The sequence below is a fragment of the Anser brachyrhynchus genome, assembly GCF_964034855.1.
Source record: "Anser brachyrhynchus genome assembly, chromosome: 2".
NCBI classification, from domain to species: Eukaryota; Metazoa; Chordata; class Aves; order Anseriformes; family Anatidae; genus Anser; species Anser brachyrhynchus.
In genome coordinates, this window is record NC_137695.1 from 82,320,251 (window position 1) to 82,342,990 (window position 22,740).

Here is a 22,740-nt window from a genome sequence, read left to right on the forward strand (position 1 = left end):
TGTTAATAGAAGAGTGTTTGCACACATTATTGTCCTGTACACTTTGTCCATGGTTGTATAATTCATAGCCTAGAACAAAGAACCGATCCCATTTTATGAGGTTTTGTTGCACTGCTATCAGTTAGTGCACATTGTGTGCATGCTGTGAAGTACTTCCTTCACAAAAGAAAACAGATATTTAAAATATTTAATCTTTGAGTTCTAGTTTATTAATTTTCAGGATCTATTAAGGACTTAGAGCCTTGGTTTTCTATCGCCATCTGGCTTTAAGTGCAAAGCAGGTCTGTGCCACCCTCCACCCCAAGGAATATTCCTGGCTGTGGTGTTAGGGAGATGTAGCCAGAAATCTTTACAGGAGACTTAAATAGCTTGCAGGAAGAAAAATTGTATACCAAGTAGTGACCTCAGTCTGAGAAGTGTGGAAAGTTGGCATGAAAATACTAACAGTAACAGCTATGTTGCAGTGCTTGGGTTGGTGTTCACAGTGTGGGATGGTTACGGGACTATGTTGGTAGGTCATGTCCTGACAAGGATTTTGAGCAGCTCTGGGAGACAATACGTGAGACCTATTTCATAAGAGCACCGGGTGAAATCAGTTGGTGGAAAATTAAGAACTGTGTAAGATTTGTGAATGAACTGCTTGCTCAGATGTGTTGCATACGCTTCTACCCTCTTGCACAACAAGTCCTTGTTTATGTGAAAGGTTCCCTGCTTCCCCTACCTACTCTGTCAGACTAAGTAACTGCAGGCAGACCTGGCGGTAGTTTGAAAAATTTTGAGTATTGTTTGTTGTTTTGCATGTAGCAGAGGTCATTATGGTGGATCCATCTCGTACATGAAAGCAAACGCTGACATGCTAAGTACATTCCACATACTTCTATATCCACCCACTCAATGCAGATGCTTCCCTCTTCCCACGCCAGCTTCCAAAACAGTTCGTCTGGCAGGAGGAAGAGATGATCTTACGCTGCCACCTAACGGCAAGCATCAGCTTGCTGCCCTGAGATGGGAAAAGACTTTCTGGAGGCTAGGATAATGTATTTATTTTTAAATGGAGCATACGGAAACTCAGCAATTTCATCCTTGAATATAAGGGGCTCGTGGAAACTTTTATCACAGTGACACCAGAGGAAAAAAATGTGGAAACTAGGAGAGAGATGCAGGATATGTGTCACACTGTTATGACGCTAAAAGTATAGTAACGCTTACTGCTTATAAGGCTGATGCATCAGTTTCAGCTACCTACTTATTAATTTCTTCGTAGATTTTTCTCATCACATTCTGCCATTACTCAGATATGGTTGTCATTTTGTTGTCATATTTCTGATAAACCCAGCACTGCTAGAGAGTCATTGCCGGTGCGCATCCTTGTCTTTTTGCTGGCGGAGAGACCCTTGTTAACACCTTTTGATTCATCGTGTTTAGTCTACTCCAGTGTCCTCTATGCTGGCCTTCTCGCATGTATGATTAACGCAGCACAGCTGGTCCTTAGCCTGCTTCTAGGAGTCTGGCTGGTACCAGACAGAGGGGGAGTGCACAACAGCCCTACTTTGAGCTTGTTTATGCTGGTTGGTATTCAGAATCTGTGTTTATTTAAAGTTGCTCCTTTTGACCTATAAACTCCTGTGGAATTGAGGTTCAAGTTACCTTTTGGTGGCTGTATCCTGTTCTTGGACCTGCCTTTAATCTGTATATGTTGCCACGCATGCTGGAAAACATACTGTGAGACCCTGGGAGCAAATAATCTTTACAGAAAACTTACAGTTTGCTAAGCTGCATTCATCGTCAAGCTCTGTTCGTTTGTATCCATTTACTCAAGAACTCTGCTGTTAAATTGTGACTGGTCTGGGATGCGATTTATCTACTGAGATCACAGCTGATCTTAAACCGCTGGAGAATATAAATGCTCTGTATATGCACAACTTCTGTAGTAAAATTTGCAAGACCTTATATATGCTGTGATGTTGAATTACGGAGTACTAGGCTATACGGAACCTAAGTTTGGGGTCATGGAGGGATGGACTTGTATTGTTGGGTAGGTGTGACAGAAGGGAATTGGTTGTGCCTTATGAAGTTTGAATCCAAACTACATGTGCGTGCCCTTTATGTGGAAGCAAGGACCGTTTTGGGGCACTGCATGACAGTATTAGATACAGCCAAAATAAGTTTGAGGAATGTGAAAGTATACAGTGGCTTGAAACCATTTTTTTTGTATTACAATTATCTCATGAATATCAATAGTATGTAAAGTTTTAATTTCTTTTGTATTTTAAATTGTTTCCTAATAGTTCTGATGGATAAATAAGACTACTTTAAAATGTTAGCTAGAACTTTATTACCAGATCTGGTTTTGCTTTAAGCAAAATAGTCTGCCTAGCAGAAAGTATATAAATCCAATATGTTTACCCTTGCTGAAACTCTAAAGGTAGGGAAATGCATAGAGTCTTCAAAGATGGTAAATTTACTTCTTCTTTTTCTTTCTGGGTTCATTTTCTGGTTGTAATTCCTTTTACAGTTATTGCTTTTTAATCAATGATAGAGTATTAAGAGTTGCTTCCTGAATTGACTTCTGTAGAACTAGCAAATCCACCGAAAATGATAAACAATTTCCTTGCGTGCTAGCATGAACTCAGCTTTTGCTACTAGTTCATGTTCACCCCATGATGTTGAAATGAGTAAAACAGAAATACTTTTCCAAGTCACATATGTGCTTGTTTATAAGTAAATGGTAAGCAAATTTTCATGAGAACAACTTCCAAGGACTTATTTATTTAATTTGCTAATGGAAGTTAATGAAACAAACTTGTGTGTGTATGGAGTCAGTCTCTTTTCAGATGCATCTGGCCAGACATTGCAGAAATACAGTCGCTTTCAGTTTGAACTTCTTAGTGAGCAGCTTGTTGTGAAGACAGCTGTAGCAAGTCATTTCAAGCTACCCATATCTGTTAGTGGAAAAACTACTGGTAAAATTTATGATTGAAAATAAGTGTAACATGCTATAGAGTAAAACGTATTGTTAACGTACCACACACATTCACGTTCATGTTTCTACTCTGTTGTGACTATGTCTAAAATATGTCCAGACAGATAAAAGCACCCATAAATGCATTGCTAATTTATGATTCTACACAAATACATCTGCTGGAAAAAAGCTCCCAATAACTTTTCAATGCAGTCAAACATCAAACTGAAAAAAAAACTTTGTTTCTCTCAGACATTCTGTGGGCAAAACTCATTTGCAGGAATTTATTACATCCCTAGCTAAATAAGTGATCTTTATCTCAACTTATGTGTTGTTTTTTTTTTTTTTTCTTTCCTAGGAATTATATAGCTTATGTTTAAGCTTAAACTGTCATGCATATGTCTTGCAATCTTGTAGTAATAAGTAGCATTTGGTAACAATATATTTGTTGAGTGGCTGTGCTTTTTGTGTTATATCTATTTCTGTTGATTTCTGAGGAAATATATTGAAGTTCTGAAAAATCGAGCAAAATTCTGTTTCTGTATCATGTATGTGCATTTATGTGGTACTTGCAGAAGAGTTCTGAGTCTCAAAGCAACAAAATGATTTTTTGTTGTTCTTGATTTTGTTTTTAGCATTTTAAAAATGTACCACATATGGATTTAATATAAAAGATTTTTTGGGCAGCCATGGGATATATCACATGTGAAATATTGTACTGTAAATTCTTATGCCTGGTAGCACTTTTGAGTACTTTAAAAAATAAGCTATTGTCTTAAAATGTATTTCAGGGAAGAATAGATTAAAGTTTTCTTCTAGTGAGCATTTTCTGCTCACTAACTGGTTTTAATGAAAGTCAAGGTCATTGATAATCTTTAATCTTACTGCTTATGCTTATAATTTTATATTGCATTATTGCTTTTTTTCATTGAGCTTAGAGAAATATTGGGACCTTCCTTATTAGCTGGTGCATTCGTTTCTCACAGTTTTCCCTGTCTCCCTAATTCTCATATTTGTCACCGCTTATCCTTGCATTGCATTTGACTTTTTTTCTGAACATTAAAAAAAAAAAAAAAAGTTTCATGCCCTTGCTATAATCAGGTGCTAGTGATGAATGATTTCTGTGCCATGTCATTATGTATGTGGTCCTTTTTACCTGCTTGTGTGAAAGGCCATTTGGATATGAATAGAAACTTATAGAAAACAACTTTTATTTCTGTATAATTGTACTTTTTAATGTGCCTGCCTTTAGATTTACTTCATTTAATTTGCTTTTTGCTTTTTGTCATAAAAACAGCCTTAGCCATTGCGAAATACGTCTAGAGTACAGAAAAACCAAGCATCTTTCTAACAAAACATCACTTTGATGTCCATTCAAATGTCTTTTTGTACATTTAAAATTAATTTCCAGTAGCTGATCCCATTTGCCAAGTTTGATCCTAAATGCAAAGTACCACAAGTTTGCATTTGTGTATAATATTCTTTGTATAGCAGAGTTCACCAAGCTTGTGAACATCAGAGAGGGATATTATTGACTTTTGAGTTTAAATTTGTGATCTCCAAATTAAATAATGCATTTTTAAACTACTTTGGCTTAATTAGTTTCTGAAGTTGGAATGCAGCTGGTGGTAAAGAACAGTGGTGCGTGTACCTGGTGACGTATTAGGACTGCATGGTGGAATGAATATGGGCCAAGTGTTAAATGTGTGTCTGGACTGAGAGAAGAATATTGTCATGTTTTCATCAAAAAGTGATTTAACTTTTTTTTTTTTTCACTGACTTAAAATGAATGGAATACATTTTCTGTATGAGTATCTTAGAAACTACTTGTAGTTTCAAAAATGCCATTGCAGAGAATCTGCTTTCACAAGGAATTGGCTCACATGCTTTCTCTACGCAGCATAAGACTGTATAAAAATAAACAGAACATGCTATTTCTCAGTTGACACATGCCCACTTCTCCTTCATGTTTTGTATACTACCAACGGGCAGATCAGTGTATTCTGTTTTGCAAGAGGATAATTTTAACTAAGGATTTTTATATACTGGAAGTATGCTGTGTCACCTTTCACATGTCCGTTGGACTTCTGCTGCAAATGGGCCTTTAGACAGTGATGGTGCAAGACCACTAACAAGCTGTCAACCTGGTGGTGTCCTGTGGTTTTAAAGTTAGACAGATATTAGGGTCTCTATATCGTGGATTATAGAGAATATTCTCTACTCTGCTTGATGCAGTGATTTCCCCTTTTAAAGGATAGAGTTAACTTAGAATACATTCAGTATTTATGGTCCTGCGTTTGAATATTAGTAGTATTATAGAGAGTTTGTCCCATTTTCTCAAGACAGCAGTTCTCTTTCTTTAGAAACATTTTGTATAGACAAAACTTTCTTACATATGCACAGTGGTGGAATCAAAATGATACAACTAATTTTACTTAGATTTGATTTCTATCTTTTCTTTCCTGATCACATTATGTCTGCAATACCAGATTTATTTTCACAGTGAGTTGCAAATTCGTATTTACATTTTGCTGGAACATGAGCTGTTGTTTTATATGACTTTTTAAATTGTAAGCTGTTTACCAGAATAAATCTCACTGAAGAAATAAATATTCATTTTTCAGAGGCAGATTTCCTCAAAAAGATTTAGAGGCACTGTTCCCTGGGATGAGTGCTGATTTCACAAGTGAAAACTTCTCTGCTGCCTGGTACCTGATTGAGAATCATTCAACAACAAGGTTTGCTGCTATTATATAAATTATTGTTTTAATAATATCAAGTAGATTTGCATTTTCGTTATAAAGTAGATGTGTCATTGGTGATTGACATTAAAGTAATAGGCCTGTAGTCTCTACTGCCTGTGGTATTTCTGTTTGGGTAGGGACTTGAATCAACAAAGCCAATTCTCTCAGTGTGGATAGGAGGAGAACTTCAGTTTTAACCAGAGTTAATTTGTGGCTTATTTTTTTTCTGTGCAAGATGGCAGTTGCGTTGCTTCAGGCTAAATCTCATTATGAGCCAAGAAGTCAAGAAGCACGGCCTTAAGTGGAAACTCCAGGTGTTAACTTAAGTCATGACTATGACTAGAGGGTCAGGATGAGGGCACTGAACAGATTAAGAGTAAAACTCTTATCAGTTAGCTTTCAGTCAACTCCTGTAGAAAATTCTACTGCAGAAAGAAGATGGACAAGTGAGTAAATCTTTAGGGAAAGTCTTAAAATATTGATGATTCTTCATTGTTGTATCTATCTCATAATAATGTGTACTTACATGGATAGATTACATATGCATACTTTTGCATGTATGAGTTCTGAATTTTGTCTGATGGTGTTCAGATAATATGTGAAGGCATTTTTACTAGAGAGGGTGAGTTCTGCTTTCTGCTGGTTATTCTGATTAGTGTTTTGAAGGGAAACAACACTACAAATTTATTTAATATTTTCTTATAATCTAATGGTAGAAACAAATGTTTGCTGTTGTTGTTTTTTGAGGGGGAGGAGATTTTTTTTGCTTTAAGAGCTCAAAAATATATTCATTAATATGCCTGGGAAATAATTTGCTCTCAGAGCGATAAATAGTGGGGCCAAAACAACAACAAGGGACCATTATTAATGAAAACACACACAATGATAGCATCTTTTGAAATCAGGTAACTAAAAGAAGGATGATTCAAAATTAACTGTATTTATCACAACCTGGTAACTTCTTCAGTGACCATTAGGTTTTTAAAAAGTTTGGGAGACAAATTAAGAAAGAACAGACAACTTTTAATGTAACTATGTTTAAGAAGTTTGCCTGAATCTTGGCCCTTTTGGTGTTCATTCATGTGGGTACCATGGCACTGCCTGGAGAGATGTAGGACAGATCAGGAGTGATTACAAATTCTGGGTACAGTGGTGAAGAACATGGAAACCCAGGTATTTTCTTTTAATTATAGATGAAATTGAAAGGTTCAGGTAGTAGTGGATGCATCCTGTAGGTTCACAGCTGGCTGTAGGACTGGTTTCAGAGGCAGCATGTTTTGCTTCGGTAGGCATGGATCTTTCTTTAAAGAATAAAAACTGTCAGTGAGAAATGGGATTCAATTGAAAAAGTGGGGTGGGAACATTTTTGCCAGTGGGCTTGCAACTTGGTGACAAGGACTTGCAGTTAGGTATATCAGGGTAACAACTTGCAGTCAGCTGAAGGTACAGAGTGCTATATGTATGTGTCTCCTTGGAGAAGATTTTAACATCCCTAGTATTTGCTGGAAGGGCAATGTTGCAGGATTCAAGCAGTCCAGGAAGCTTGTGGAGAGTTCTTGGAACCCTGGGTTAGGCAACAGCAGCACAGACAAGGATCTGGTGTTTGTAACATGCCATAAATACCAGTTGGCGGTCCCAGTACAAATCATCTTCTGGGGTGTATCGCCAAGGCAGGGTTATGTAAGATATGGGGATAATTATTCTGCTTGGCATTATTTTAGCAGCAGTTGAAGTGCTCTGCCCAGTTTTGGCCACTGCTGTAAGAAAGGTGGTAGCTGATCACAAAAATAAAAGTATATAAATGTCTGTGGGCATATAGCTTGAATGAATTTAGTGCTGGTAGAAAAGAAAGAATTAATACAGAATGCGTGTTCTGAAAGATGTATTGGCAGTTCAAGAGTAGACGTCAATTGTTCTTGGTTTGCTAGGAATAGAACAGCTGACTCAGTTTGCAGCAAGGGAGATCTAGGTTACATACAGATTAAAAATGATATTAGATTGCATAAGACCTGGAACCAAGTAACTTGGAAAGCTGCAGAATCACTGTCACTGGAGGCTGTTGAGATTTGCTTTGATGGGTGCCTGTCATAGGTGACTAAGGTACCTTTAAGGATGCCTTGGATCCAAAAAGTGGATTAAATGATTTTTTAGAATTGATTACATGACTCTTATTACCATAGAATGTGTACAAAAGCATAATGTGATGGTTATATCTCTAATATGACAAGGTGTCAGCAAAAATACTGATATTTTCCGGTCATCACTACTGTGAACTGATACATTAGCTTGTATGGCCCCTTTTTACCTTGTACTATGACAGTGGTTCAGTGCCTTAAAATCTGGTCTGATGTGAATGTGAAGCTTCCTGTTAAGAAATATTTTTAACATATTTTTTTCCAGTATCAATTTAAGTTCGTAATCTTTCTGGGCAAAGGAAAGTCTTTGAATATCAACAGCTTCAAGTCATGTTCCCCTTGTTCTAGTGGAATAAAAAGGTTCACATTGACTTAGAAAATTTAAATTTAAGTCTTAGTGTTGAAGGTCCAAAAGCCGTGAAAAACTGTCAACAGAAAGAATGACTCAAAGGGTAGGATGAAACTAATCATGCATTGAATCTAATCATAATTTTATTTTAAGAAGCAAAATTGTTTTTTTCCCACTTCAGAATGTCTAGTTTTAGATATATTCTATTCTGTTGCTGTTAATTGTTGAATTATCTTGCCCGTATGATTTGTGCCGTTGTTCCAGAAATACACAGCAATGGTTTAGTTCTCGTCCTCTGTGTAACCTCAGGTATTAGGAGTGCTAAATGTGTGGTGTGCTGATGTTTTGGTTAGCTTATGTATGTTTTTTCCTTGAAGGAAGTTCTTTTTTAAGCAATCAAAATAACATCTTTTTTTTTTCCCCTCCCTGGCAACAGCCTGACAAATAAAAATAAACTATTTAGACATACTATTAGATCATCAGATAACATGAAATAGTGCTTAAAAAGAGAACCGTGCAGATTTTTGTTACTTTGAAAATGCTGCTGGTAAGTACTTCTCGTATGCCCAAGTAGAGTAATCCAGCCGTTGGGTAATGTGGTTTCTGACCAGCAGATGGAAACAGGAAATAAAGTAAAATGATGTGACATTATTGGTATGAAAAGTAAAATGCCTCTAAGTGCACCAGTGTTCTTGTCTCCCAGCAGGTGGTGATAGCCTTCTTGCTGCCTGATCCAAAGCTTGTTCTTGTTTTGTAATACATATCTTTTTCTACCACAGCTTAAAACAGACAAAAACTATCAGTGGAGTTGCTTTGTATCTTTATTTCTTTACTCCATTGTTTTTTCTCTATACTCAGAGGTATGGTGCACTTTTTCATCTGACTCTTTTGTCTTAGGGAGATCACTTTGTCCTGCAGTTAGGAGAAAGGACTTTTTTAAGAATGAAAGTCATGCATTTGTATTTCTGAGCTTCTTTGTTGTGGTGTTTTTATGAGTCTCAGCAATGTAACTAATGAGATCATATTGCACCTGCTTGCAAGAAATAAAAAATTGAAATCAAATATAAACTGGTCTAGAAACATTAGGAAACCAAGACAACAAGAAACATACTGTATAAATAACAATGATAAATTGGATATTAATATTCTACTTCAAAGCATCCTTCAAAAAAAAAAAAAGGAAGTGGACTACATATGAAAACACAATTTCATAAAGCAGAAATTCGTTCAGTTTTTCTTTATTTTTTGCATCAATATTCTGTTCAATTCTGAACTGCATTTGCAAACCAAAAATAAAAATGTTGAAGGACTTCAGAAACTGAAAGTGAAAAGGTTTGGGCTAAACTGCAGAGTTAAACATGTCATTATAAACATTACAGTAGTTGATCTAGTATACTAAGTGTAGTGATTTATTAGTGCAGATTTAATATAAAAAAGCAGTTAGCTAAGAGCAATATTGCATATTTAGAAGAATTTCTTAACTAATTTGTACCATAGAGAAGTCTATTCCATCATAAGCAGTAGGAACTGCTTTTAGGATTGAAAATTTTTAAAAAGGCACAAAAATATACAGACTAACAGTAAATTGTCATTCTCAGGAAGTAAACTGGTTTAGCAATTACTCTTTTTAATAGTTTATGCAACAATAGCTGTCTTTATTTTCTAAGTAACTTGTTCTATTTATTCGTTAGGTGACCTTAGTTGTTTCTTGAATGTCATGGTGTTTTTTTGTTTTCAGTTTTGATCAGCTCAAAACAGCTGTTGTGAACTTGAAGAAACAAGCTAATAAGAAAAATGAGGGGAGTCTGGCTTATGTGAAAGGAGGTCTCAGCACATTTTTTGAAGCACAAGATGCTCTGTCAGGTAAATTGTACTTACTAAGCATGCTATAAGAGAGAAGATAGTATCTACATGTATAGTTGGATTTAATATTAAAAATACTGTTCTTTGCATTTTTTTCTGAAAGTGTATGAGTCTGAAATCTGTGTTATTTTGGTCACAAGCTGGGACTGACTAGTTTATTGTTGTGTTGTATTTGCAAATAATCGCACCAAAAGTATTTGACAGGAATTAGAGGCTTTTGTTGGAGCTGTATATCCCACAGATCCAGAAAAGTGGGGAAATATGGAACTAAATGTGATACTAAGATGATTTACAAACTATAGCAACATAAAAGTTTCTATTTCATGATGCCTTATCTCATAGTTAATTGTTATATTTACATACATACTCAATGCACTCAGATTTAGGAAATCAGCCTTTATATTCCGCTTACTGGAGGGGAAAATGCAGCTCTGTAGAGAGATTACATTAATTTTCTGTGCCATTTTATATATATACGTGTATATATATGTATATGTAAATTTGTGTATTTACTTAATGCATAAAATGTGTGTGGACTAAGGATTGTGTTGGCTAAGAAATTGTCTGTGCAGGGCTTATCCCTAGGAGGTTTGACATTTACTATTATGCTGTATGCATGTATACAGTACAACTGCTTTGTATTGCAGGATTACCACTTGTGATCCTGTGTTATGAGTACTGTGGAGTGAGTGAATTTGGATCTATCTACTCATAGCCTCAGCCAAGCTAGCACTTCTGTTGGTTTTGGGAGCCCTGCTTTGGATAAGCGCTGGTTTTCCGTTGACCCCCTTAGAGGCCACTCACTAACCATCTGTTAGCCACTTTTGCCTCTCAGGGAGAAGGGAAATCATTATGAGGCATTCTCTAGCTAGCTCTTTTTAACCAAATTTTTATTAAATTCTAAGAATGCCCATTGGTAGTAGGCTAATTTTTGTAGTAGTCTTCAATATCCTGAAAATCTGAAATGCTATTTTATAAAAATAGTTCAAAAACATAAATAATCTTGAAAAAATATTGAAATGCGACCTTTTTTTTTTTTTTTTTTTCAACCAAATCTGCTTAACATATAAAGCTTATAAATACTCTAAGGTTCAGAGTTCTGTTTCCCAACAGTTACTGCTATGGGAAAAAAAATCAGTGCTGGTGGGCATACGTGTTATCTTGTAAGATTATTTTTTGGACTAGCAAAGGCTTAGTAGGATTTACAGAAAGCTAATGCAAACCATGAGTGTTGTGACTTTTTAGAAAGAGCACGAATTAGTGGGTTTTTTTCTTGTCCCATTTTTAAAGTGTAGGCTTCTTGCCTCTGGAAACCGATTGCCTGAAAAATGGAGAGGCCAGAAAGGTAGCTGGAATATAAAAAACACTAATAAAATGGTAGGGAAAGCAATCTCTATTTCACTGAAAATGCTCTGTTCTGAATTTTAAAAATGGTGATAGATTTAATACTATTTTGCATCTCTTATCTGTAACAGTGTTTAATTTACCTAAAATTAGATTTCATCCATGCAGTCCTTCAGATGAATTATGCACTCAAAATGGGATGACTCGTGGTTCTTGGTGCCACTTTATGTCTGTAACCAAAATGGCTTGTTTTGTCTTTCTCATAGTGATCTCCCTGAAGTATTCAAAAGGAAGCAGACTTGTATCTTGTGTTGTTATAAACAGTGCATTAAAATAGTGCTAAGAGAATGACCTTGATGTTGTTGTAGAAGAAATTTAGAGACTTGAAGTCTTACTCCTTTACACATTCACAGTTATAACACTGGAGTTCAAGGAACTTCAAAATCAATGTAATATTTAGTTCTCAACTTCTGAGACCACATTCTTAATGAGGATGCATTACAGGTCACAGCTTCCTTCTATAGCATTTTAATATGCATTTCTCTTTTGAATTTTCCCATTAATTGCCCATGCAGAAAGGGTTTGGATTCTTTTCAGTCTAAAAAAATTATTTTTGAGGGATTCTAGCTGGAAAAAAATGCATATCTTTTGAGAGACTTGTACCTGTGATAGTTAAAAGCAACAGCTAAGTTGGATGAGGAGAGAGTTCCGGTGGCAGCAAAAAAAAAGGGTATCTTTGACACCATCACCCAGCTCTCCTGCCAGATGTCAAGGCTTTTCTCCAAAGCATTTGGTCACTGCATTTTCCTCAAAGGAAGGGTGAAAAGAATTCAGCATAGAGCATTATTAACATTGTTTTGAAGAAACAGCGCTGATACAAAATTAAAAAAAAAGGCAATCAAAATTAATTCTAGGTACGCAATTAAGAAATTCAAGCTCTTTAACAGAACAAAATTAAAAATCCTATTATACTCTGGCTTGACAGCAGTTGTGTGAGACGATATCATGCCATTTTCCTGCCTATACAATGGTGAATTTGTGTTTTTTTCTCCTTTAGAAGAAAGATGCAACAAGAATTTGTATGCATGTAAACAAAACTACATCAAGAATAGTTTGTTTGAAAGCTGAAAGCTGGCTTCAGCACAAACTCTTAGGGATGCAGCCTTGGTTCTGTGAACTTTCATTGTTTGTTGCTGAGCATACGACTGTTACAGATGAAAAGTGACTGAAGGGAAAATCATTATTAATTATATCTATATCAGTCTTCCAGGGTAGTTTCAATGTCCTGAAATGCTTGGTCTGGGATTTTTGGGGGTGTGTTTTCTCATGTGTTTTCTGAAGATACATTTCCGTTGGTGGGGAGAAACTTAGGCACTTGATTTTCCTCTCTAAATATCATAGAACACTTTTTCCAACCCCAGTGATTATGCTTTATAGACTCTAGGTCAGCTCCATTTCTGTGTGGGATTTTGTCGTTGTATATCGGAGCCATCAGTGTATGGTTGTTTCTCCTAGTTCTCCTTGAATTGGTATAAGATGTTACTTTTTGTAGGAAGATCACTTTTAAAAGTGTAGCACTTGCTCTACCAAGTGTTTCATATTCATCTATTTGCACATCTTTTTTACATTTATACACGCTTTTGTAACTCATACACTGTTAACAATGTTTACTGCAAATATATGAAATTAATCAAGGAAATTGCTCCCTTTTTGAGCAATTGATCAGTGAATCGCTCACTTTTAGTGTAGCTTTTTTCAGTAGCAGGGATCAGTGAGATCGGTCTGATTTTAAGTGTGCCATCAGACTGCATTACCCGTTTACATTACTTTTAATATTTTCACAAGCATGCAACAAAAACCATAAAACGTTATGCCAAGATGTTTACTATACCATGCAAGTTGAAAGCGTTTACTAAGAAAATAAGAGGTCAAATAGGTCAGAACCCTTGGTCTAATTTCTTGGAAAACAGAATTGTCTTATCAGATCTACACGTCTCGTTGTCTGTTAGCTTGGCTAACAGTTTGACAGTGACTTTGTCGCAGAGGAGATGTTCAACAGGAAGTTTATTTCGTCAGCCGAAGGGAGCCGTAAACTGAGCCGAGGGGAACTGGGCTTACCTCAACTTGATCCATTTGTCAGCATCAGGGAGTTCAGCTGATTTATCTCCTGTAAGTCTAACCGCAACCTAGAAAGCAGCATTCCTCAAGGGGCTACTATTTATATGCTTGGAGAGATGTAATATTTTATTGTCATGAGTAAATCACGTACAACACAGAAGTCTCTGGAAAGCTAGAAAATTAATTTACTTTGAATATACTTTTTCAGAAGTGCTCTTTAGAAACCCTGGGCTCCACAGTTTCTTCTCATTTAAGTGACAGGAGGAAAATAGGGAAACGGCCACTTCAGTTGCTCAATTATTCAAAAACATGCAAGTATGACACCCATATTGGCAAGCAAGGACGTCGTTGTGTTTTCTTTGAAACATAGATTTATTGAACAAATTTGAGGTTTAGTTTTGATGCTCTAGTTTGTCATGGCAACAGTTCTGGTGCAATTACAACTACAAAAATTTTATGTGATCTTCAGAAAAAAAAAAATCTATAGAGACAAAACACTGCTGGCTACCACAGCTCTATTACTTTTTTCCCCTTTCCTCTCCTGTTCAGATACTTCGCCTGTGGGAAAGACTGTTTGATGGGATACTTGGACCATGAGTGTCCTTTTGTCTAATATCTTACCTAATACATAAGCTAGGGTAATGCTTACCTGTCTGAAATGATCCTGTATATCTGGTCAGTGCCTCTTGGTTTCTTCCTATAGAAATATTTTTGCATTTCACTGTTTACGGCCCATTTGAGGATGAGAATGTCAGTGATGCAGGATCTGATTCAGTGTGAATAAGCGTATTCCGTTGGCTTTATGTCTGTTTAATTCAACTCTTCTGAAACTAAAACAAAAGAAACCACTATATCTATATTCAATTCTGAGTCAGACTGGGAATTTGGGAAACTGAAAACTGTTGTTTATCTGCCATATACGTATCTCTTTGATTCCGTTTTTTAAAGTGTTCTTCAAAAGCAGGTTTTGATCAAACTTCACATTTTTTGAGCTCCGGGGTACTGGAAGGAATGAGGAGTTATGTCATGTGTGAATTTAAAGAGAGTACCTACAGCCAATTTTTCATAAGCGATTTTGTTGGCAAATTAATTAGACTGACTGACTAATGTTGAAGTGTTTTTTACATCACTAGTTCTTATCTCAGTTCACTCTTCTATTTTGCCCAACTAAATGCTAGTCTACAACTGGTTTATTGAGTGTTACGGCATCAGACAGTTGCACCAGATTTTGCTGTTGTCATGTTCCTGTTTTGTAGCATCTAATTCACATTTTATTGCATATTGCATTTTTGAACTACTTCAGTCTCATATACATTTTCCCAAATGGCGTGATTTTTTTTAGACGCATGCATTTGATTAAACCAAATTCAAACACATGATGAGTACCTGAGTCCTATGCAGCTGACTTGTTATAGCTAGAATAGGTCTGCGTTGAGTGCTTTTGGTGTGGCAGATGTCTATTAATGTTATTTTTGTCCTCCTGCTTTCAGCAGTAAAATGTAGTCTTCAGAAGGTAAGAACAGTGTGACGTTATGGCTACTAATTTTAAATATAGAGGTTCATAGAGGTCAAGAAAGAACAGGGCTATGGAAGCAAGCTGCCCGGAATAAACAAGGCTACTGCATTTATCTGGCATGTATCTGACAGCATGTCAGCCACTTCAAAGTTACAGTTTACGTGCACGCTTGTGCCTCACAGTAGGTGTAGCTTATTAAAGAATTAAGATCATGCCTCTTAGTAACCATGAAGCAGTAGCTGATGTGCTTTTAAGTTCACTGTGTGGCTTTCCCAGGGATGCTCACTGCTGAAGGTTTAGGGTATCCTTGTGCTACATTATACATATGCTGAATAAGGGCAAAATGTGAGGCAATGACAGAGCAATTGCTTCTTATTGCTTTTTGGGCCTTCACATGTAGGCTCAGTGGGGAAATGAAGAATTGTTTCTGATTTAAGTTTCTTTGTTGAAAACTTGTGTTCTGGTATCGTAATGCTAGAAATAATAAGAACAGGAGCTTGCAATGTGCAATATAAGCTGAGATGGAGATGACCTGATAAAGGATTGCAGGTAAAATATGTAAATTGTGATAAGTAGTTTAGTCTCAGGTGGATGCTGCCTCTCTATACAAAGACAACAATCAATTTCTGTAGCAGACCAATTATTATTTTAATGCAACCTTAAAAAAGCAAAATTTACTGACCATGTTTGAAAAAAGACTCGAACTTTCCCTTCATACAGCTTCTAGCATAGTGTTTTCTAGGGATTTTTTTTTAGTGTCTCAAGAAAGAGGTGGTCTGATTTGCCTACAGGAAAGCTGGGGAGGGACTCCTTGTCAGGGAGTGTAGGGATAGGACAAGGGGGAATGGCTTTAAACTAAAAGAGGGTAGGTTTAGATTAAATATAAGGAAGAAACTCTTTACTATGAGGGTGGTGAGGCACCGGCACAGGCTGCCCAGAGAAGCTGTGGATGCCCCATCCCTGGAGGTGCTCAAAGCCAGGCTGGATGGGGCTTTGGGCAACCTGGTCTAGTGGGGGGTGTCCATCCCCATGGCAGGGGGATGGAACCAGGTGGTCTTTAAGGTCCCTTCCAACCCAAACCATTTTGTGATTCTGAGAAAAAACGAGAAACAGCAGGGATTATAATGATGGCTTTTAGCTACTGTCTGGCTATCGTGTTCTATTAAATTGTTTTTTTCAGGTAAATGAATTTATTTGTTTTTGCATTTGAAAAATACAAGGAATCAAAAAGAAAGATTAGTTTTGCACTGCAGTTTTCAAGTAGTAAACATTTCAGTTGGTAAAAAGTGTGCAAAAATGACCTATGATTAAAATTGGCCAGACCTACAGGCCATCTAAACAGCTTAATTTCATCTTGCATCATTCCATTCTGATTCCAGTATAGATTTAGCTTACGTGCAACATTTAAAAGCTGCTTTTATTTCTACCATTAGTTTTCACAGATGCAGGAGGGTTAACACTGTGTCAGTAAAAAGAGAAATAGCATTTTCCATGCTCTGAGATTCTCAAGTATCCTGGCATGGGCCTGGGTCCAGTCCTGGAATTTTAGTAAATCTATAAGAAGAGCAGTAAACCATGTTTTCATATCTGTTTCTGAGATAGTTCTCTGGAAATGTCACACTTGCTTAACTTTGCTCTCACATAGGTTATATTTATCAGGCCTCACAATGTTGTTAGACTGTGACGTTTGGTCTCCTGTTTGCATAAAAATTCTCCTTCTAGCACTGTGCCTTAGGGTTTTTTTCTATCTTAAGTGTGGCCATTTTCTTTGTGTTTTTTTTTGCCACCGTGTTGAGTAAATAAACTTGAAAAAGTAAATGCTAGAGAAACAAAACACAAAAAAGCAATTAAAGAGAATACTACGTTTACTTCAATATTTTGTGATTTTGTCTTGGCTTAGCAATGTTTATCAAAATAAAGCCAAGTTTGCCTTGCAGTTCACAAAATTATCCGGAAATCTCTGGAAAAAAAAATTATTCATAGCAGTACAGACTACTGGCCGTAGTAACAAACTTTATTTTGGGGAGGTTTACATATTGTGATGTTTTATCAACACTGTTCATGATATGCTGTTTTTATGTATTGCCTTATGCATTATATACAGCTATGCACTCCTGTTGAATCCATTCAGATGAGTTTTTACCCTGTGTAGGGGTGCTGTCCTTATCAATAGTAACCTTATGTTTAGTTCAAATTACAGAAAATCCTTAAAACTTTTTTTTAAAAAAAGAAACTAAAGACATTTTTATTCAGGCACTGGCATGAATCTTGGAAGCATGTTAACATGTCCTCCATCCCTCCATTACTTTTCTTTGGTGGCAAGTTGTTTATAGTTAGCACATGAAATCAAATCTTCAGAGGTATTTTGCGCTGTCAGTCTTTCCTTTCTGTCAATTTGTCACTTTTTTTTTTTCTTTTACATCTGACAAAAGTTTTGATATGTTTTGGGTACTTCTTCTATAACTGTGTTTTTGTGCTAATGGATTAGATTTCCAGATATACTAGATGCAAGTCCAGCCTTCTGTTCATCAGAAAATGGTAGAAAAGTTGGACATATTTATATAACTCAGCTTTGAGCTGAGTTAAGCTGAGGAAGTTTTGAAAATAAGCACCACCCTTGGTGCTTATCTCAAAATATGTTTAAAAAATATCTAATGAGTAAATCAAGAATGAAATTTGCAAGTCAAACCTACATAACCTTTGAAGTGTGGTTTAATTCATTACAGATATATGATTGCCAAGTAGAAAGCCTTATCCTTCTTTAGATTAAATAAAGTTGTTTTCAACACAAGCAGCAATAAATTAATTGCAGTTTATTTTAATACAGGGCCTATATTATGGTTTATTTGCCAGACTGAACTTTGCATATGTTTTGACAAAAATAACCAATTCTGCAGCATTCAGTCACAATTTTAAATCTGTGAGTTCTAAACCTCAGCTCTTCACTGTTATAAGTTATTTTATCACTGCAGCTATGAAACCTGCAAGCCTTTAAATATTCCAACTTAGCCGGGTAACCTGAGCACTTACTGGCAAAGAAAATACAAAATTCAATTAATTTTCTGACCCTAGTTAAAGCATCTGGACCAAATCCTTTCCTAATTTTTGCTGTTTCTCACAGTAAAGCTTATTAATAAAGGTAAACAGTCTGTCCTAGGTTTCCTACTTTTATGGTTTATGTCAGGTAAGCCAAGAGTGAGTAACAATTCAAGACAAAAAGTCCTGTCCATCCCTCTTTTCTTCAGGCCTTCAAAGGGAACCCTTCTTACTGTTTACTTGTCACTGGCTGCATTATGAAGTTGAAGTGGCTACTGTGGGAGCCACTTGTCAGCCATGTCCACCTTCCTCTTTGCTGGTATGGCAATGGTGCAGCTGTGGCAAGGTTTAGGCAAGCTTGCTAATCAATAAAGAAAATTTTCTTCTATACAGAGTTAGTTTTCCACCAAATCAGCTCATTGCTCCTGCCTTGGAGCTGTTTGACTGACAGATCCAGCAAAAGGAAGCATGTGGGTGCAAGTGATGAAGAGAAAGGAGACCGTCCCAGAAAGCAGCAGCCCAGCATCACGTGGATTTGGTAGTCTAAGAAAAATTAATAATTTGATTACCTCTGTATTTCTTCCAATCAGATTTGGTCTACAGATATTTTTTTTGACTGCATATAGTTTTGCTTGACTGAAAATCAAACTCAGAAACATTTTATCTGGTCCCCATGGAAGGAACATGCACTTAACTTTTTAAAAGTTAGTTGATGCAAGCAAAGTAAGCCTAGGCATTCTGATAAAGCGTTTCTCATGATGGTCCTTACTCTGAAGACTTAAAACTTTTTTTTTTTTTCATAATTCCACTTTGGCATATGCATATGAATGGGCTTATTGCTAAATCTGAATGCAGTGTGTAAAAATAGCTTCAGTACATGAAGAAAGTAGTAGCACATTAAATATATAAAAAGAAATAGAGCAACTCCCCTTGTGTGTACACAATTTACATAGGTCTACACATTTTTCAATATGTTCTAACATACCTTATTTAAGACAGTGGTCCAAAACTCTCATTTTACCTGTTACGTTTGTTTAATATGCCCTTGTCTGTACTCCACAGTGCTTTCAACCTCTCTGGAACTTAATACCCTGTGGGTTTTTTTGTTTGTTTGTTTATGGGTTTTGTTGTTTCCTTTGTTTTTCCCCATTGGCGTATTTTTTTGCTGTCTGAACACACCTATGAATTGCCTCAATGTGACCGTTTTTCCTCTGCTTACAACACCAATATTTTGGAACTAAGAATCTCAAATACTTTAGGTCTAACCGCTAGCTTTAAATGTGGGAAATGTTACGTTCATTTTAAAAAGAAGAGAAGGGAATAGTGTTGCACTTATATTCTCTTATCTAAAGGAGATGTGAAAGACGACTGCTGTGGGGAAGATGCATTTTAAAAATTTCATTTTCATAAATCTGTTTCATAGAGTGATTTCAAAATATTTAAACTCAGTCATTACACTTTGATACAGTTCCAGTAGTACTTGCAATACTTGGCTTTAAATTATCTGCTAATGTTGTGGTTGCTGTTCTGATGAACTTACTTTTCAGTAGTAATGTCATTGGCTACCCGTGACCAGAACTGATGTATATAAATGGAATAATATCATTATAACCTTTAATGTTTTTGTTATAAAATTGTAGAGATATTCTTACAGCTAAGTGGTGTCTATGTCGTATATAAAATATGTGCTACTGTTAATACACAATCTTCAAGATAGAATTCTGTTCCTTAAAATATGCAAGAATCTGTCAGTTCACTTTATTCAGGTGTTGATTGTCTTAAGATATATGGCATCGTAACTTAAATTTTCATTTCCTCTCTAAATTTGAACAACCAAAATTGAGAGGTGCTATTGCATTTTCATGAAAGCAAAGCTTACTGCAATTCTTTGTAGGATCCATTTGAAGAGTCAGATTTAAATGTCTGAGATAAATGCAATTTTCACTTTTTTTTTTTTTTTCCATCTTCTTCCCCTTTTAAAATGAAACTTCTTCCATTGAACAAGTCTAGAGACTCGTACAGAGCTAACCTGTTTCAGAATAGCTACCCTCTCTCACTGCTTACAGTAGGACCGAAGGCACAGGGTTGCCTTACTGAGGGTAGTTACGTAGGTGCTGTCTTGGTCTGCGTCTGCAAAGCACCGGCAAGTAGGGATGGAGTTGTGGAGGAAAACAGTTGATGTGCACATTATATGCAGTTAGGCAGTTTGGGTTTGTATTTCAGACAAACTTGAGGTCACCCTTTGGATTGAATTCCAGGTATCTGCTGGAGCACATTAGGCATAGAGTGCATGTTCTAGATGGGTTTCATCTTCAAAGAATCCACTTGAGGGACCCTGGCATGGAAACCGAAGCAAGATAGGTTGGAACAATTGGGAGTTTGTTTTCAAAATTGCCTTTATGTTCTGTACTAAAATATATCATAATTCTCTTAAAACAGCGAGCAGCATCACCATTTTCAAGACTTGCTTTGCTTCAGTTCACTCTACTGAGAACTAGCAGGAAGCAGTAGGAGGTTTTTTAGAAGCCTTAGTTTTATCTAAACCAATAGGAACTGATGGCTGTTTGATAGAGGTGATTTTACATAGTTTAACAGATTACAGTTTTTAAAGGGAAATTATATTTTTAAGCAATTGTTTTATATACGCTGTATGAATGTATACATATATGAATACTAACTTTAAAAAAGAGAAAAACAGTAGTCTTTGCTGGCTGTACTGAACAGAGGTAGAGGAAAGGAAGGCTGTGTAAGAGAGGGGAAGTAGAAGAAAGCAGTATCTACAGTCCATTCACTGCCTGTATTTCCAGAGTGCCATAGTGTAGTCAGAGCATGGTGGTAAATATGTCTCTTCCTCTAAAAGGAAGTATAATAAAACAACAAGCTGGTGTTGATACTGCATACCTCCACATCCGTTAGTAACACCACATGGAAACAGCGATGAAGATGTTTTAGGGCAAGTGGAAAAATAGCTTCTTCAAAAAATAAAATGAGCCCATCTCATTCTCCATTTTCCTGTGCTTTTGAGCAAAAACATTACAACGCTTTTGTATAATAATTAATGCACTATGTTGCTACAAGGTACATTTAAATGGTGTGTTTTGAGAGTGCATTTTTGTAGACAAAAACAATGGATGGGGTGGGGTCCTAGCACTTGATGTCAGGGTCGCTCAGATTCCTCGTGACTCTTTTTCTACCCTTTAATTATTGGCAATGCCATTTCAGTGAGATAAGTGTAAAAGTTTTGACATGCAAACCAAAACCATTTTGTGCTTAAGTGATGCTTACTTTTCAGAATACTGAACAATTAATAATTTTATTACAACATAGCTAGTTGCAAGTATTTTCCCCACATTTTTGTTTGTTTTGGTTTTGTTTTTCTTGAGCATTAATGTCTTGTTCAAGAACATACAGGAAGTCTGTGTTAAAGAAATGGTTAAAATTCTGCAGTGCCTGGCTCTAAGCCCTGTCCTCCACTAGACTCTGCTGCCATGAAGCATGTTTGTATTTTTTAATGTCTAACAAGAAAAATAACACTTTATATTAAATTTTAAAAATGTTTAAAAGTGTCACTTTGATGTAACGTATTCCCACCTATTAAAATGTTCTACATTTTAACTAGACACTTTATTCCAGCAATCCATCAAAAACTGGAAGCGGATGGAACGGAAAAAGTAGAAGGATCCATGACGCAAAAACTGGAGAATGTACTGAACAGTAAGTTTTGTCCTTCCAGCAGCAACTATTTATGGACCTTGGGCTTTCTAGCAAGCTTTAACTTATTCCTTGGAAGATGGTAGAAAGTAGAAAACAGCACGGACTCTCTCGCCATTTCCTGTTTGATGGCAACGATTTTAGGATGCGATAGTACGCTTCTTGAAGAAGTAGCAGCTTTTGTCATGACCATCAGCGGTGTTTGTGACAACAAAGAGAATAAGTATCAAAATAAAGAATGTCTATAACATTAAGTTAATTTTGGTGATATCTCAATTTTGAGCATACAAAGAAAACAGGAGTTGCGATGGAGATGTACAAGAACGAGCAAAGCTAAGTACCAGGATTGTAAAATGTTTTGAGGGCTAAAAATACAAACTGTTTGCAGTAATAAGGTTACTAACAGAATCTTTCTCACTTGATGTGTTATCACTTGAACTACTTAAAATGAGCATTATTTTTAGTAACTTTGAAAAGCTCTTGGTACTTTCTTTTCTCCGTTTCTCTATTAGTTGTACGATTGCATTGAGAGAGGTGGCTTGAATTCACTGCAGTTTGGTATGCGTTTCAGCAGATCAAAAAGTTACTTTTTTAATTCTGGGACTTCTGCCAAGATAATTTTACTTTGTTTCATTGTGATTTTTTTCACAGAGGAAGGGATGTTTCCCTTAGTGCTGTATCAATAAGCAGGAATGACATGCAGATAGCTGACTCAGTGCTGGAAAGTCTGAGCGTGTTTTATGAAATCAAGAAAGTGACATGGAAGTTCACTGTTTTTGTTCTCTTGTATGAAGAAAGCAGTGACTGTATGTGTGCTTTTGTGTGGAGCACAAATAAAGCAGTTTTTTTTCTTTTCTGCACAATTTTGGCTTTTTTTCTGTAGAGATATGTTCATGCTCAAAATAAAGATGTGGTTTGAACATAATTATTGCCCTATCTTGTTGACTGGAATGAAAAAAAAA

The 22,740-nt window shown here is 36.2% G+C and overlaps 1 protein-coding gene across 5 annotated transcripts in view; it reads left to right on the top strand.

Annotated features, from left to right (window-relative positions):
* The window catches only part of EXOC2 (exocyst complex component 2), a 131,958-nt gene that overhangs the window by 23,796 nt on the left and 85,422 nt on the right, over positions 1-22,740 (top strand). For all 5 annotated transcript variants that reach the window (XM_080582254.1, XM_080582252.1, XM_080582253.1 and 2 more), the window contains exons 5-7: positions 5,587-5,700; positions 9,929-10,053; positions 21,701-21,781. In XM_080582254.1, coding sequence (XP_080438380.1) covers positions 5,587-5,700; positions 9,929-10,053; positions 21,701-21,781 — 320 coding nt within the window. The remainder of the gene's footprint in view (positions 1-5,586; positions 5,701-9,928; positions 10,054-21,700; positions 21,782-22,740) is intronic.